Source organism: Pundamilia nyererei, unplaced genomic scaffold, assembly GCF_000239375.1.
Source record: "Pundamilia nyererei isolate P.nyererei 1_Seehausen unplaced genomic scaffold, PunNye1.0 scaffold00340, whole genome shotgun sequence".
In the NCBI taxonomy this organism is placed as follows: Eukaryota; Metazoa; Chordata; class Actinopteri; order Cichliformes; family Cichlidae; genus Pundamilia; species Pundamilia nyererei.
This window is the reverse complement of record NW_005187741.1, coordinates 426,149-444,214: the sequence shown is the minus strand read 5'-3', so window position 1 is coordinate 444,214 and position 18,066 is coordinate 426,149. Positions and strand designations below refer to the sequence as shown.

The window sequence follows — 18,066 nt, the reverse complement described above, 5'->3', positions numbered from 1 at the left end:
TGGTGTGTGTGTGTGTGTGTGTGTGTGTGTGTGTGTGTATAAAGGTGAGCGTGGTCGTGTGTGTGCCTGCCGACTTGTAATGTGATAAGACGGTGTCTTAATAATTTGGTTCATGTTCCCTCGTGGTGTGCTGCAGGGAAAGATGCTGGAGTGTTCATTAACGACACAACTGAGGAGCGATTTCAACAGATTTTGAGCTCTAGTCATTCTGCTGGATTTGAGTTTTTAGAAAAGCTGTGAGCACAAACGGTCACGACTGATTCAGCTGTTTTTATTTGAATAGACGATGGATCCCCATCAAAGTTACCATCTTTCACCTCGGTGACGTTAAATGTGTTTGATTAGTTTCCTGTGTGTTAAAATCTCCGACTTGCAGACTGATCACAGCTCAGGTTTGTGGTGAACTGGCTCAGCTTTTGTTTTTGTCCTTAAATGCAAACCGAGGATTTGTGAATGAAGCAGGAGAGCGAAGCAGTTCCCCATCAGCTCTGCACCGACCAGAGAAAACTGAGAGGTGTCTCTTTTTTTTTTTTGTAAAGGTGACATCCTACTGTAATCACTGATATACCTCTGTCATTACTTACTACTGGTCTCTTGTGTGACCTTGCTTAGATTTGTGTACGTTATTGTACATTTAATGAAACAAACACGTGCACACGTTTCCCCTTGACGCTACTTTCTACATCATTCTTTTAAGAAATCAGTATTGACGTTGGCTAAAAGCTTGTTTCAGACCTGGGAGTGGTTAATAAGAGTGTGAAGGTGTGGTGGAAAGCACATCTGAAGAGCTAGAGTCCAAAAATGTATTTGGTGAAATGATTGCTATGTTCAGTAACGGTCATAAAAATATAGGAGGTGCCAGTTGTTTTGCATTTCTTAAGGGAAAAATTTAAAAGAGTTGGGTGGAATTTCTGTTCCCACACTGGTGGTTTTATCATTCACTAAATGCACATTTTCTTTCTAATCACTGGTACAGATTCCTTGTTGTGTCCGAGCTGCGAGGACGGCACTTTTTTTAAAGGCTAAAACTGTGTTAGCAGCCACAGGCTGCAAGGCTGGAAGAAAGAAACTGGAAAAGATCCAGACGTGCAACCTCTGAAGGCAGTGTGCGATCATGTTGTTAAAAATTTGTTTAAAATAATAAAATGTTTTTATTTTCCTGAGGTTTATACCTGCTGATCTAAAAATTTTAACTACTGGTCCAAAACGAAGCCCCGGCTGAGTCAGCTCCCTCAGCGACTACAGAGATCTTTAATGTGAAACTGTATTAAAACTGGCTTTCAAGCACAACTCCACGAGTATTATGATGTGTAGACTTCCACAGCCCAAACGTTTTGAAGGCTTTGACTACAAACTTGTGCTCTGTGCTGTTTTAAAAAAAAAAAAAAAAGCTGCAAGGAATCCATTTAATTCTTGCTCGATAAGAGGATATGACATATGAGGAAGTGTTGGGTCTAATTTGATTGGAAAGCTGTGCTTTTTGTTTCAGTAATGAAGGACTTTGATTATTAGTTTGATTGTTCTGAAAGCTTTTTAAAAGGTGGAAGCTGTTCATTTTGCCTTTCGTTTTAAAAAAGAGATTTATGTAAATAAAATCATCTTTGATATTGCATCTGGACTGATGACGCCTTTAAGTGAGTTCTTCATAAACACAGAGCATAATCTAATTTTTTTTATTATTATTATTATATTTTTATTGAAAGAAGGACTTGTTACAATAAACTGCATTGATATTATTTAGTCCTTTTGTTTTACATTCAGGTAACGAAAAGTGATCTCGAATTTTTAAAAAGAATGTCAACTTTTCCATTTTAAATATTTCAAAAACCACCTTAAACCAATCAAGTGTTGGTGGGGTTGGATTTGGCACTTCCTGGTTATTAATTTTTTGCTGGCTGCTAATAGCTCTTGTAAGAGCTTTGTGTCCCCTCCCCGGACCGAGCCAGCAACCAGGCCCAAGTACAAATTTACAAATTTAATATCAAATTTTATCTTAAAGACCTCACACAGAGTTTTATGAATTCCCAGCCAGTGATTATTTAAGTTAGGGCAGTCCCAAAAGATATGGGAATGATGTGCCTCTTCTGATCCACATCTTCTCCAGCATTCTGCTGTCCCATTTTTATATTTAGTTTGATGAGGGCTTTAGAAAAATCGAATAATGATTTCAGATCTTGCTGCAGATTCTCGATTGGATTTAGACACCAGACAGAACCCGGAGTCTTGCCTACGTTGCCTAATAGAGCATAACTTCATTAAATGATGGACTGTAGAAGTTTAGGTGCAGACAAGTGTGCCCACATGCAGTTGAGTCATTGGACCACAAGGTGGTGCTGTTATACTATTTGTCCTGAAAACGTTTTTCTTGCACAAATCACGAGTGTGAGACCACGCAGGTTGGTGGGGTCACAACATGAACCACGAACGTTCCCACCAGTGGATAACGTTTTTGTTTTCACTCACTGAGCAGCCACCCCAAAAGTTATTCTTGGCAGCGGTGGGATTCGAACCCACGCCCCCGAAGAGACTGGAGCCTTAATCCAGCGCCTTAGACCGCTCGGCCACGCTACCGATGTGCACACGCAAACACGAGCCCCATCTGAACTGACAGGCTGATGAACCGAAGTATTTATAGATGACTTTGAGGTGAGAAGGTGAGGAACTGGTTTCGTTTTATTATTGTTTTATATGCAATATACTAAGAAATCTGTTATATGACGCTGTATTATTTCTGATAAAGCTACGCGTCGTCATATAACTAAGTAAGATTCCCTCCAGCAGCAACATGAAAGTTATTCATGGTTCAATAATTCTTCTACTTTCAGCTGCTTTAGGACATCATAGGTGGCCCTCCTCTTGTGGCCACCACCTCCAAACCCTGCATCATACACGTCTTACTGTCATCCTGTAAACATCCTCTCCAGGTCGTTTGCAAACATCTCAGTCCGCAGAGACTCCTGCCTGAATAGTTGACATTGTTCGTCCGTAAAGACTATCTTCACCTGTCCGCTTCCTCGATATTTTCGCTGATAACCAACTTAGAAACACTCCTGGCTGCTGCACACGTTTTAATATTACGACAAAAAAAAAAGTTTTGACCGGATGCCATTATTTTATTTTGAAAGCCACCAGCGGAAGTGTGACTGCGGCTGTCTTGTTCGCCTTTTAGCTTGAACTTCATGTGCCAAACTCCTGACCACCGAGTCATAAAAGATCATGAGACGGCTGCCTCGGCAGACAGCGGGGAAAGAGGACATGTACGGCCGTTTGAAATTTGACCAAAGTTTTACAGAAACTGCTCTTAAAAGCACATTTTATCACCATTAAACACGAGCGAGCGACAAGGACCGACGGACGGCCAACTTCTCCCCGAGAGACGTGAAAGCGAAGCGAAGAAGGACCGTTCAGAGAAGTACTTTGTGTCTTAAAGACTGGAGGAGTCGCTCTTTTTGGCACCATGTTAAGGATTTGCCTGCAGAGAGCTTTCCGCCCGGCTCTCCGTAAGTTACCGAAGGCGGCGGGGACTGCGCGACACGCTCCGAGCTGCTGGATGGGAACACACGGGAGAAACGAGCCGCTGGAGCCTCTCAACTCCCCCACCAGAGCCAAAGAGTTTATTTACCGCCTTCACCCCAAGGAGAGGACGTGTTTACTACAGGAGCTGCAGATCTTCGAGTCCAAAGCACTCGCACAAGGTAAAGCAACGAGCAGCGTGGGTTAAACGTGGCACATTGAATGAGAGGTCACAGGTTGTCGGTGCAGGCGAGCCCACATTTCCCTCCTGCAGTGTAGACCAGCAATGATATACTTCTGTACCTCCCCAGGGTCAAACCCAGGTGTAGAACACTGTTGGGTGTTCGATCAGGGGCCGATTGATTTCACGATGGGCGGGCTCTTCTATGTTTGAACGCTCCTGGTCATTGGGTGGAGTCTTTGACAGCTTACCCTTAAAGGCACACGCGGACTCACTGTTTCAATACAGTTCAATACAGGTGTTGCTAATTAGACGCCTAATTGACGTTTAAAGGCGTCATTAGAAAGAAAACAGTAGTAGTGACACCAGCTGGTCGCTGTGGGAAGTGCAGCAGTGTGCCAGCATCCATAGCTACTGAACCCTGCTGGGATTTGATGGTTTAAAGGTGGTTAAGACTTGAGACCGTTGTCATTGTGGCAGTTTGAATCTGTGACTGACATCATCAGGGTGTGACGAGACCTGCCAGCTCTGTCCCAGTCTGGGTCAACTGTTTGAGGCAGATAAAAACTGTCATTTCAGGTCTTCAGCTCCAGCCACTCAGTCATTTCTGACTGAAATACTGTAAACAGCCTCATTACCAGCCCCCTCTGTGAGCTCTGCAGTCAGCCTCGCTCATACTCAGGATCTCAGCCAGGCTTTCTGCCTCTTCAGCACAAATGGCTTTACATATAAACAGTGCGAGCTGCTGGTTGTCTTCCCTGTTTGTTTTGGTACAAAGACATGTTCTGTCTTTCAGTGTGTTGTCTGGTGCATTGGCTCAGTCACACAGCATATTTTCTTTGTCGCCTGCCAGTCTGTGCAGGTTGCTGGAAATCTCCTCACTGGCTGGTCTGTCCAGGCTTTGTAGCCACCTTAAGCTTGAAGACGAGCTGGTTTGGGTGCTCGAGCCAGATGTTGACTGTGTTGATCCAGCACAGAAAGTGGGATTATATCCAAGTCTGAATTATAAGGAATAAAATCTTTTAAAGACTTTGTAGCCCTGATATTTAAATTTTTACCAAAGCCCAATAACAGAGGTTTTTTGTGTGGTTTTATTTCTGTTTTATGATGATATGAAAGTGTTTTCTATTTTATATTCTCCAGATTAAAAAAACGAACCACTGTAAAGCAATTTAAAGGCCCACATAAATGCTTAAATAATACCAATATTGATAATAATCCAGGGAAACTGGCAGAATCTTTAAAAGAAAAAAAGATGAACATTTTTTATGATGTCGCTCTTCAGCTGTCATGTGTTTTGGATGTTTTCCCACCAATGCTGTGTGCAGAAAATGACTCAGAAACGTGAAGCGCAGAGAATCAGACTTACATTCGATGGAGGATGTTACTGATCTCATTACCACACTTGGAGTAATAAGTTTAAAGGAAACTATAACATGAATATAATGTCTGTCACATCCTGTCCGCCTGTATTTTCTCTTCCTGCTGGAGAGTTGATCCCCTGCAGCTCCCGACTGTATTAAGACTTAATGTACCTGAAGTCAAATTATTCCTCAGCAAACTGAGGACCGAAATAATAAAGTGAATTATGCTAACCTAAAACTCACTTTGATCCTTTGTATATAGCTCACACTCTTAACTTAAGCTCAAATTCCAAGCCAACTGCCTCAGAAGATCACAGCGGTGTTCAGAGTTCTCCTGTGGGTTTAACGAGACCTGTGATTGAAGGTTTGAGACATATGGGCAGGTTGTGCCATTAAATGCAAAATGCTTGCTAACTTTTACACAGTGTGTGCTGCAGTCATTGTGATGGTTTGTTTACATGAATGGTGGGATGACGTGTCGTACGGTTCGGTGTAAGAAGGAAGCAGCGAAGTGCCTTTGCTTTAGTGCAGCCATGCAGATGCTTTCTGTCGCGACTGATCCCAAATGCTGTTCCCTCAGCATTTGGGATTTTTGTGTACATTTGGTTTGTATTGAGGTGCTTGGTTTATGTGTCTGCACTTCACTGGTTTTTACTTTTGTGGGCGTGTCCTCCAGGGTTAAAGGCAGTTGCATTCACCTGGAGATGAGCGTGCAGGTGGGGTGAGGGTTAAACGCTGTCTCTTTCAGAGTTTTTGTTTGTGTGGTAGCCCAGAAGTGCACGTGATAGCGTTGTGCGTGTCATCAGTGTCTCCACGCTTCGCCCACTGTGCTTCCCCACTCATGAGTGAGGAGTGAGGACACGTTCAGGATTTGTCAGGTGATGCTGGGTAGGGCTGTTCATATAACGATAAATATCGGATGACGATATAAAAACGTCTATCGTTTCATTTTACGCTATCGTTTGTTTCGTGGTGTCGCAAAATAAACTGTTTACGGCAATATGTTTGTATCGTTTTGATGGTGACTGCAGTGGCTGTATTAATTTCTTAAAGTTCTCTCTTTCTCTTATATTTAATATAACCACACTACGGACGGACAAGCGCCTGTTTTTATGGGTTGTCTTAGCAACAACAACGGTAAAACCATCGCGTGTCCACTTGTTTATTTTCCACATACACCTTTCACAATAAAGCTCAAGATCCTGTTGAGACTTTTCAAAATAAACTGAATCACATGAAAGAGCAGATTATTTACGGATGAGAAGTAAAAAAGAGCCGCCAGGTGCTAAAAAATAAACCTTAGACTCAAACGTTAGAACAGGCTTTTCCCCGCAGCACGCCGTGTAATAAATACTCACAAAGAGAATGGCGCCGTTACAACTTATGTCTAAAAATGTATAGCTTCATGCATCGGTTAAAACACTCGACTCCAGCTACATGACGCGCAGCTGGAAACACTTCCTGCAAGTCGAGCTGCCCGAGATTCACAGAAAATGTTACATTTTTGTGATTTATATCGTTATCGGACGATAGATGTCTTATATCGGGATATGAGATTTTGGTCATATCGCACAGCCCTAACGCTGGGTTGTTCTATTAGGAACCATTTACACAATCAGCCTTTTACTGAATAGTTACTGGCAAGTGAACGCCTCACTCATAAGCTTACTGTGTGTGTGTGTGTGTGTGTGTGTGTGTGTGTGTGTGTGTGTGTGTGTGTGTGTTGACGTGTCTTCCAGTGTCAGGTTGTACATTTGTTGGGTGTGGACAGCTGGGCGTGCGTGCACATGTGTGTTGTTCTGTGTTTGACTCACAGGGTATTTACTGTTTGCTTGAAAGCAAATAAAGCGTCTCCACGTGAATGAAACCAAAACCACGGTGACTCATCGGAGCACCAAAATAGTCAAATCAGCTGCCCAGTCAGGAAATGTGAGTAATCCCCTCGAGTGTCTGGAAGCACTCTGTAGAAGCCACGGGAGATACAAATATGGCATCCACTGACCAATACGGCGGACCTGCAGCACCCAGGGTGTGCTCAGTGTGTGGTTAGTGCCTCAAATACCTCGTGGTGCGTTTACGGCCTTCCTCCATTCAACAGTACCTGTTCTCCCTCATTCTTATTCGTACAGTCAGATGGTGCTGAAATGGTGAAATCCCCACTGAGAAGTAAGGCTGGGTCATATCATACGGTTCACGGTAATACCAGCATAATGTTGGGAAACAATAAGAAAATGAAATATCGCGATCGAATATGGGTAAAACGCGCATGTGCAGTGCCTTTGTTTACATACGCACATGGCGGCGACGGAGAACGAGAAGGGCGGAAGCGGATCGTTGAATGAAATGATGAACCAGAACTGGTTTGTAAAAATGCTGCAGCTTCACTGGTGTGGAACTGGTTTGGCTTTCGTCCGTCAGATACACAACAAAGCACTATTTTTGGTAGCGCATGCTAGCGGGCCGTCGTTATGTAATAACGGTAAGACACTTGAAACCAATCCTTTGATTTGTCTGAAAGTCGACAGAGCCCCTTATAATCCCGTGTGCCTTATGTTTGAACTCTGGTTGTGTTACTGACCTCGAAACGATTTTATGTGCACGGCGCTCGAAAATCTGTCAAATGTTTCAGTACGACTTTGCTACGAAGCCGCACCACTTGATGGATTGTCGGAGCGTTACGGCTATCGTAGGCGGAGCCTCGCGGAGTGATACGTATTGTGCTTCAACATAATGTTACCTATTGTGTGTGTATAAGCTCTTTTTAAGTTTTGTGGATATTATACATGGTTATGCTGAGGATATGTCGGCCAGTTTCCACTGGAAATGCCTTTTGGTTACACTGTCAGCGAGGAATTTGCACTGTTACATTTTTATATAACTTTAATGCACTTAAACAGCTGCTTGTTTAAGTGCAAATACACTGATGTTTTGTTTTTGCACTAATAAAGTTGTGGAGTTGTAAAGTATTTTGTCTAGTGTCAATTATATCGTCAGTTATATCGTTATCGCAAATTTTCAAATGTATATCGTGATAAATATTTTTGGTCATATCGCCCTGCTCTACTGAGAAGACATTAAAGGAAACGGCGACGGCTTCAGACCAGCTCCCCGTCACTTTGTTGTGCAGCATGTTGCTCGTTAGTCGTGTGCACCGAGGCTGCTGTGTGGGATGATGCGCTGATTTCCTTTTTCAGGAAACTGATTTCTTTTTCTGACTGTTCGTTTTTATTTGCCCACCACTGAACGTGATTTTTTTCGATTTAGGAGAGAGAGACTGCTGTATCAGGTGTTTTATGCAGGCGTGTGTCTTCTTTCCGCGTTGCACGGGTGTGGAGAGCTTCGAAAAATTGCCAGACAATATTTGTTAGCTAAAAATCTCTCACTGATGTCAACAGGTTTCCTATTACGGAAACGCTGAACAGCAGCATGAGAAGTTAACAAATGTGTGGGCGTTAATTTGAGGGTTTCTGCTGAGCAATCTTAAACTCCTCTTGCTCTTTGGGCTGCACCAGTCTGGATGTGATCTGGTCTGACTGCCAGTATCTAAAGCAGGGGCGGGGAACTCCAGGTCCAAGAGCCGGGGTCCTGCAGGTTTTAGATCTCACCCTGGGTCAACATACATGAATCAAATGATTAGTTCGTTACCAGGCCTCATGTTGAGGAGGTAATTTAGCCATTTAAATCAGCTGTGTTGGATTAGGACACATCTAAGACCTGCAGGGCACTGGGCCTCGAGGCCTGGAGTTCCCCCACCCCTGATTTAAAGGTGGATGGGTGGATGGAGGTATCGCACACTGCACAGCTTCTCTCTTTCAGCAATGCTTGGGCTCCTCTCTCACTCTGACTCGTTCACTTTCACTCATCATCTTCAGTCAGAGAAACTTTATACGGGGTAGAAGCTGCAAGGACGATGGTTCAGTTCAGGGAGGATTTTATTAAATTTAGAGGAACCTTGCGTGTTACCATCAGCTTGGTTGATATTATTTATCTTAAGCTGTTTGCTCTCAGCTTCACTCCATGTTTGAGGGCATGTATCACAAAGGAGGAACTAGTGGGACTATAAATAACCACAGGATGCAGCAACCCAGTGACTCAGTAATGAAATGACAGGCTTAATAAATTAGGACCAATGAGGCCGTGACACAGTCTGTCTACAGCTGATGAGAATGATTCCTCCTCCAGTGTTGGTTCGATTTTAGTCAAACTTGCACACAGTGGACTTTAACCCTCTGCAGCCGACCAATGAGAAGAAAACTTCACACATTACAGTTTTATAACCTGTGAACTGTAATGGACTGTGAGGAGGGGTGGGCGATTTCAGCCTCAGAATTATATCAGTGTTTTAGGAACTTTACGATGAAGATTATTTATGATGATATAGGAAAAAAATACAAAACTTGCTTACAGGCAGCAGCATTTTGAGTGTTAGTGAATGAATGATGTGTTCCTGTTTTTAAAAATCAGCTGTTGTCACTGATGACACACTACCGAACTCCAAATGTGAATCTATTGAAACACAGTGCCAGCAGCAGCGTTGTAGTGCAGTATATCCAGTACATGCAAGTACAGCAGCAGCTGGGTGGGAAATGTAAGCAACAGTCTAAAACAACAGTCTAACAATAGGTAACTTAACCTTAAATATCTTTTAGATCAGTACAATATTCTCACGTGCTGTTTTTCCCACCACACGTCACTGATTTCCACCCACTGTTTGCTTTTTCTGTCACACGGAGCCCAAATAGTGCAGTTTGGTTTTGTCACCAGCTGCGTGCACCTCCTCCTTCGTTGCCTCGTTGTGTTCGCAGATGTGTTTTTGCCACTTTGTTGCTTCCACCTTCACAGTGTTCTGTGTTTGTTGAAGTAACATCAGAGGCTGATGCGCAGCTCTCGCTCTCAGACATGGTTGGCTTTGTTTCGTTGTTGTGCACCAGGAAACGTAAACAAGTGGAGTTACTATAGCAACGGCAGTGCGATATGACACTTTCATATTACGTAAAGATGCGCCACAGCCAGGACTGTGGGCTGGATGAGCTACTGCATTACTGATGTTTGGGTGTATTTAACCAGGAAGTTATTCCTCAGAATTACTGAAGTTTTCTTTTATGAGGATTTTTTTAACAGAATAGAAACAATCATAGGAGCCAACATTTCATACAGGGTACACTAATATACTGACTGAACACTGATAAGTGGGCGCTTGCTTTAGGTTGAATAACAGGATCTGATTGGAGTCCATTTCTGTCCACTAACTGCAGATTATTGTAGGTTAGCTCATTCTAGCTCGAAATGTTTATTAAAAACATAGAAAAAGAAGAAGAGAACAGCACCATGAACTCTGGTGAACAGGGTTGTGTGGTGAGTTCTCACTGAAATAGGCTGTAAAGGTGAAGCGAACGCTCTGGTGTGTCTCTGTCTTCCTGTCTCGCCATCTCGTCACCAACAGCTCAGCATTAATAGTAAATTACATTTAATCACCCCCACCGTGTTAGTTGTGAGTGATACATGCAGTTCATACAGAGCTGCTTGTTATGGGTAGTATATTAATATTAATGTTTATGAATTTATTTCAAAAGCTGGTTTGCTGTGGAAGCTCTGCCTGACTCCCCCGTCGTCTGTTCAGCTGCTGCTTAGAGTTTCATATCATTTCATGTTCAATAACGTATAAACCATTATTTCTATACTGGGCTGGTATTTACACACAAGTACTGGTTGGATTCGTGTAGGGGGAGTGGACGCGAGTTCTAATTCTTTAACTATTTTTTTTCTTTTTTTAAGCACCCAGAAAGTTTTAAAGGTCACTATTTAAATGTCTTTTTGTCCCATTAGATGAGTGAATGTCAGCCTCGCAGCAGAGCGCTTTGAGCGCCTCTTGGGAGAGTTTGACCCAAACAGTTAATCTCCTTTCAGAATTAGAAGGATCACCACAGTTCAGCTTCGTAGAAGCTCCTTTCTTCATAGACTTACTTGATGCTTAAACTGCTATTGAACTTCTTTGTAAGTGCGGTGCTTTCTTTTCAGTTGTAAAAGTAGAAGCAGGCAATCCTGTTATTGTTGCTCTTCCCACTGTTTCTACCAGAAAAGCCTTAAATATGAAAGTGTTCTGAGTTTCTTACAACAAATGGAAAAAGTTGCAGTAAAAGTAAGTTAGTAAAAGTATGTCAGGTTTTAGATGACTGGCTAACGTGTGTTTTTCAGTGTGATGGTGTAGTCGGGCACCGAAGCAGCACCTCTTTCTTCTGCACCATCTTCCATATTAATTAGACGGCCGGTTTGGCCCCGAACGTCTTCTAATAAGCAACTGTCTGCAGCTCAGACCCCCACCCGTCCCCCCGCGCCCATTACTTTCCCAGCTAATGAGCTAAATGCCATCGAGGAACAGCGAGAAACTCTGAAAGATTTTCTCTGAGCTTGTCTCCAGGCTTGTTAACACATTACATCTTCTTATAGGGAACCCTGTTAATGCAGGAGGCGTGCTGTGAGTGTAATCTGATGGTTTGCAGATTGTTGGCTTGTCACAAAGGTTTTGAGTTGTCATAAACCAGGGTAGATTCACATCTGTATTTCATGTTGTGCTGTGGCATCATGGGCTCCTGCTGTTATCGTAAATCCTTGCACTTCATATCCATCAGTTAGTGCTAGTGTGTGTTTTCCCACATTGGGTGAAGTCCTTGTTTTTCCAAGCCAACAAAGACTCATATTCAGGTGCAGCCAACCTGTGGTGTACACTGCAGCCCAACGACATAAGTCCCAGAGGCACGGACCACCATCCGAACTGGACGAGACCTGGTGCACTAACCCTCCGTCTGCAAGGCTACAAACCACGAGCTCGCTCTGCTGTTTCAGGAAGCTACAACACAGACAGGCCTCAAAGATGCAAAGTTGAAGCCATGTAAACACCGACTGCAGTTTAAACTGTAACAACTAGTGATGAGGAACCCACTCGAGAGGGGGGAAAAGGAACATTGAATACCTAAACCTAAAATGATGATCTCAGTTATGTAAATGCCAAACTTGAATCTTCAGGATCCTTGGATGCGTAAAGGCAACATTACTGCTACATTACTACGGGTGTTTCCACACTGTCGGCCTGTTTAGTTTGTTTAGTGTTGACCTCTGGTTCATTAGGTGTGGTTGTAATGACTGACTGTGTAATCACAGTCTGCTTCAGACCAAAACAACCGCACGGAGATAGTTTCCTCCAAATCCATCGAAAAAGCAGTCCAGCTGAACCAGAGGTCGTTTTTCGACAGCCTTGGGTCCTGAAGCCTCGAGCTGAAAGCAGTGAGTTGTTATGAGTTGAGGAATTGCATACATCCCACTGGGACTATTATTGTGTAGCAGACTCTCTGACCACTCGGTCGCTCCAAAACAAACAGTGACATGTGCAATAACGTCGGACTGGCAGCCAGTAGCAGTTCCCATCCAGGAGCCAAAGAAATAAATTGAAGTTATGCTGCAAACTCAATTTGCACCATTAAATATGTCGTCACACTTAATAAGGACATTTAGAGATTTTCAAGCAGCAACAGATTGTGACTAATGATGCTCTTGTAACTCAGTTTGTTTTTGGTGAACTAAATTAGATACTGATGCTTTCTGAGGACATCATGTGGTACCAGTCTGATAGAAATGTGGGCTTGGAGTGCTGTTATGTGACACAAGTCACATATAATATGATACATGCAAAGACGTGTTTTCACACTTTTCATTACTTTAGTTTAACATAAAAACGAAGCTGTTAGGAAACCATGAATAACGAGGCATAAATTAGCAATGTGGATGTGCTGCTGCTGCTAAGCTGTAATTAAACTCTCCGTTACTGATGGAAATTATCACTCGCAGCAAGATTTCTTTTAAATCCACATTTAAAAAGCCCACTTTGAACCCGACTGACTCGTGGTATTTCAAAATGAGGAAAATATTGAGCTGTTTTGTGCAGTACCGAGGATGAGACTAAGTCATTACATTTCACCTGCTCTTCAAAGCGTGGGAAGCAGCGTCACTCATAGATTTGTTTTCCCGTAATGGTGAGCGGCTGCTCAAAAGGAGGCATGCTGATCCAGACGGTTTATGCTGTTCTTCTGCAAAGGGCCGTTGAACAACAGAGTGCTATGATCAGCTGCGTGGCCGATCATTCTCTGCTGCTGCTGGTTATTGTTCTGCTCTGCAGGACATGAAGCAGAACCTGCATCTGCTACAGGTGATGGTTGGAGAGCAACCCCAGCTCACGGCAGAGGAGGACAGCAGCGGTCCATCACAGTGGAGCAGCAGTGAGGCAAGAGACGCAACTAGACTGTGACTTGGACTTTGACAATGAAAGTCAGGTGTCCACTCGTATATTGACTGTGAATGACATCATGCTCTTCAAAATATGGGGAAAAAGCTAAAATAACTTGCTTTGTATAATTCATTTCCTGGATGGATGCACTGATATTTCAGCTCTAATATGGTTATTGGTGGATTTTGGGCTTTGCATACGAGGAGCATTCGGCATCCCGTGTATCACGTCCAGGGTTTTCCCTGGCTCAGTGTTGCCTCACAGTTACTGTCCAGGTTCAAACCCTTCTGTCTGGAGGCTGAATCCTTTTGTTACTGGACAGTTTGTCTCCAGTTTGTCCCGACAGCTGAGAACCAAGTTCACCGTTTCTGTTTTGAGCCAAGCGACTGTAACGAGAGATTCTTAATCTGAGCAGTTTCACTTTCTGGTTAAAGAAAGGTTTAAAAACAGGCCACATGTGTAACCATGATTGGTTTACATGTTAACACCAAACATAATTAAGCTCCACGTAAAGAAAACCGTTAAATATTTTATCACAGCGCTTGTGATTTTCATTTGAGTACAGAAAATTTTAATGTGCAGGAAAACTGTGACGTTAAAGTTTTGTGCTTGCTCATTGTTCAGATAGTTCAGCTGTTACTTTATTTTTCATAAAGATGATTCTTGGCTTACTGCCCATGAAAGGGCTTATCGACAACCACAACAAAGTGCGTAAACTGGTGTCTTATAGTTGGTATTGGTGTAGTTCTTTGGTTACATTGTTGCTACAGTGGACTAACACGAAGCACCACAACGATTCTATTTGAAGTGTTTCACAGTTCTAACATTAAAGGAACATCTGTATCTGCAGTATCTGTATAACTGTGTGCCACAGCTGGACTGGATGATCCAGTGAGTCCAATTAAAATGCATTACAGTGTGACTCTGCTGCTCATGTGGGTTTGAAGTAGATGATGGTGGTTTTCACAGTGTGGCTGCTGTCCATTGAAACGATCCTCCCATGTAGATGAAAACAGCAGGAGCTGTACAGATGTGGCTTCTTATCCTGCTGGCAGGAGCTTTTTTTTTTTTTTTAACTCCTCAGACTTTCCCTTGAGAACGATGCTGAGAGCAACTCTCTGGAAAGAAATGAGATGAAACCAATAAGGACGATTGACCGCATTACTTCTGGATGATGTCACCGTTCTTGAGAGATTGCTGGGCGATAGAGGCAGCTGAAGTTTTTTTAAATATTTTTTAAACTGTTTTGATGAGCAAAAACACAAAAACAAAGCTTTATTCACATGTTGGATTTCTGCTCGTACATTTTTGGCCGCAGAGATGGCGTGGGATTGTGGAACTTCCACTCACTCACACACTGTGAACATTAACTTCATTGCTGATTATTAATCTAAAAGACTGATCCATAACTGCATTTTAAAGGTGGTAGTAGTCTAACAGTAGAGTTTTGTAGACGGTGATACTGGATGTTACTAAAATATTTATTTGTGTTATTAATGAGGTGATTGAACATCTTACCAGCTTCTTCAAGATCACCATCCTCTTTAATGGCGGCTCACTGCTGTAGCTGTTTAAAATACTGGTGCACCTTTACTGGCAGTGACCGCAGATAAGTTCTCTGTTAGGAGCTCATTTTAGCACTGCGAGTCCTAAAGGTAGAGACGATGCATTCTTTTATTTTCTTCTAACTCACCCTGCTAGAAGCTACCTTTAGCTTTAAGCTTTTTTGTGAACTTTATAAAACAAGGTGAGGTAGCAGTCTGAGAGATCAGTGACTTATAACAGGCCATTTGTCATGATACCTGAAACCACCAGGAGTAAACATGAGCACTCTGCGGCTCAGATGATGCAGATGTTTGTGCATCGGCAGTGGGAGGACAGATCATTGTTGGGCTGTTGTTGTGCATTGGCAGCAAGTGTCACTGTGATGTGCTTCTTCCAGAACAACACACACTGCTGTTTGGGGATATTGATTTAAAGCCACAGCTTTGTGAGTGTGTACTGCACAGAGCCTGGAGGCTAGGGTGTTTAAAAGAATCCAAACCCAGGTTTAGCTTTAGGAATTAGCAAATATCCAAAGTTGCAAATCCTTTGAAGAGGAAACAAAGGTGTTGGCACGCTTAATTAAACTAACTGAATGCAAACAGAGGGGCTTCTCTGCCACCAGCAGCAGAGTTTTGAGCATTTATTGGAGAAGCTTTTGTATTGCATATACCAGTACTGTTACACATTATAGTACATAATAATACCATAGTCTATGTGCATCACAGAAATGTAAGTACATGCCACTGCTGCTGCTTTTCCTCACTTTCATAGCGCTGACAATGTTTAGACTTTTTGCAAAATGATAAAAATAAACACTGGGTGAGAGGCGAGAACAGTTATCTGCTGTACTCCTCGTGCTGGCTGTCAGAGCAAATAAATAAACTTGAGGCGAAGGATGCTTCACTGTGGCGTGAACGAACCACAAGTTAGTTCTGGAGTCTTCTCTCTGTCCTGTGTTTCAGTCCAGAGTGAAAATCTCACTTTATATTGTGTTGTTCTCGACACCGGGAAACAACAAATGGCACTTATGTAGTCATCTTCAGTAACATTACTCATGACCTCGCACTTAACTAGGCGTTGTGGATAATCATCATCTCACAAAGAAAAACCACACCGTTGTTTCGTTCTGGTATTTTATTTCAAATTGGATGCATGGCATGGATTTTATGAAAGAATGAATGAAAAACAAGACGCAAAATCTCATGTGTAAGCTGACATATTTAAACATTTTTTTTACAATTAGAAAATTCTATGACCCATAAACATCAGGCTGTATTTCCTTATCATACAAAGTAAAGCAAAACTAAACAGGCTAACGTTAGCTAACGTATAAACAGTCGCAAGTAACTCACGACAGTTGGCACCAAACACACGCTTGTAAAAATACAACATTACTGCCAACTTACAGACGGTTTTGGCTTAGGACACAGCATAGGCAGGCACAGGAGTCGATAATTATCCTTCTACCGTTAGACAGGAAGTAGTGAGATGCCCCGCTTCTGGTAGGATGTCAAAATAAAACAGACAGTGTAAAAATGCCCCCCCAAAACAAATACTGTATGAACCTATTTATCACCACATAATATCTCGGGCGACCCTTGAGGAGCCAGAACATTACTTTTACTTCACCTGTTGGTCCTCTGCCCGCACACGAGCACGATCGGTCTGCATAAAGATTTTCTATTTAGCAAAAGTCAGAATTTTCCTGTTACTTTTCCCATTTCATAAACAAAAATATATTTAAAGTTTGACTAATTGAAACTTCGTTAGTAAAAAAAAAAAGAAGCCACCATCAGGTTTGTCTGAACAAAGACTGAAAGAATTCTGAGGGGAACGTTTCAGTATTTTGCATTTTCCTCATTCAGAGCGCACTCGGGGGTCAGACTGAAAAGTGTGACGGACGTTTCCTTCACATGAATGCAGAGCAGAGCGCTCTGTTTATGGTGCTGCTCAGTGAACCTGCCTGATGGATTGACGTGACCTCCATACGCTTCAGTTTATAATTTGTCTCTGTGCACTGAGTTTGCGACACATACAGCGAACCAGCACGTAAGCCAGGCAATGAATGGGTCACACTCGGGGTCTGCTGTGCATTTCGGTCCTTTTTATCAAATAATTTGTCCAGATGAACAAAATCATACAACACCAAACTGCTTTTAAGTAGCCGTGTGGTTTCTTCCTTAAGCAACCAGACAAACCCAGATGTGCATGAGAGCGAGAGCTACTTCAGGAACCTCTGTCTTAAATTTGCTCAACATATCATGACATAATTTTGAGCCTATATTGCCCACCCGTGTTGCTGATACAGATTTTGATGCAGCTTTTATATAAACATATATATTACCATACCAGCTGTGCTAAACTGCTAGTAAAATATCCCCTGATCTCAGAGAAGTCTGTTTAGAGGCTAATGTGTCTAAGGCTTTCTTTTCTCCAGGTTTGAGCACATTTCCCACCGGTGACACCTGCAGTGAATTCAAGAAGTGCAAATCTTCAGGGAGTTAATTAGTGGGATTAGGACACGTGGAGTGTCGCTGCAGCGAACATGGGGGGGATTTCTTGTTTGTTTGCCTACAAATTCTGCTTATTAATGCACAATATCAATGCTCCCTCACTTCAGACATCAGCTTAGTGCTGGATGGAGGCAGCTCTGATTACATATTGGCTTAAAAAAATGAAACTAGAAGGAGCCATCAGTCACAGCCACCAGGTCTAACACATTTTAAGATTTTCTTCTTCTACTTATATTTATATTTTATTCTCCATTCAACATACATAATGTATGATAGCACCAAATCCTTACTGCTGGCAAAGGCCATCAACAAACTTCCAGAATTTTATTATAGAACTTATAAACAAAGATGAATAATTGATGATATTCTGATGGTTCATTTCTGTGTTGATGGTTTCTTTTGAGGAAATAAATGTTTTGACAGCACTAGTATGACAGACAGCGCTGTGTGCACATGTCCACGTGCTCATCCACTCGATCGCGCCCTGCAGGGTGCCAGCACTCCTCGGGAACTTGTCAGCCTCTCTGTGGACGTGAGGGTGTAGCGTGTCATTTCCTCTGAGATTCGAGGCCGATGAACACTCTGTTGAAGAAGTGGTTTGAGGTGCTGTTGAGTGGCACATACATTAGGCCCTCGCTTAAAAACTCGAGCTGCCTCCTTATATCAGCGGCC

The 18,066-nt window shown here is 42.6% G+C and overlaps 1 protein-coding gene and 1 non-coding gene across 3 annotated transcripts in view; one reads left to right on the top strand and one right to left on the bottom strand.

Moving 5' to 3' along the window:
* Window positions 1-2,489: 2,489 nt before the first annotated feature.
* On the bottom strand, window positions 2,490-2,571 carry trnal-aag (transfer RNA leucine (anticodon AAG)). The gene has a single exon. It is a non-coding gene; the product is annotated as a tRNA-Leu (tRNA).
* Window positions 2,572-3,118: 547 nt separating this feature from the next.
* tmem65 (transmembrane protein 65) overlaps window positions 3,119-18,066 on the top strand; it is a 37,276-nt gene continuing 22,328 nt past the window's right edge. For both annotated transcript variants that reach the window (XM_005752039.1, XM_005752040.2), the window contains exon 1: window positions 3,119-3,695. In XM_005752039.1, coding sequence (XP_005752096.1) covers window positions 3,458-3,695 — 238 coding nt within the window. In that variant the 5' untranslated portion in view covers window positions 3,119-3,457. The remainder of the gene's footprint in view (window positions 3,696-18,066) is intronic.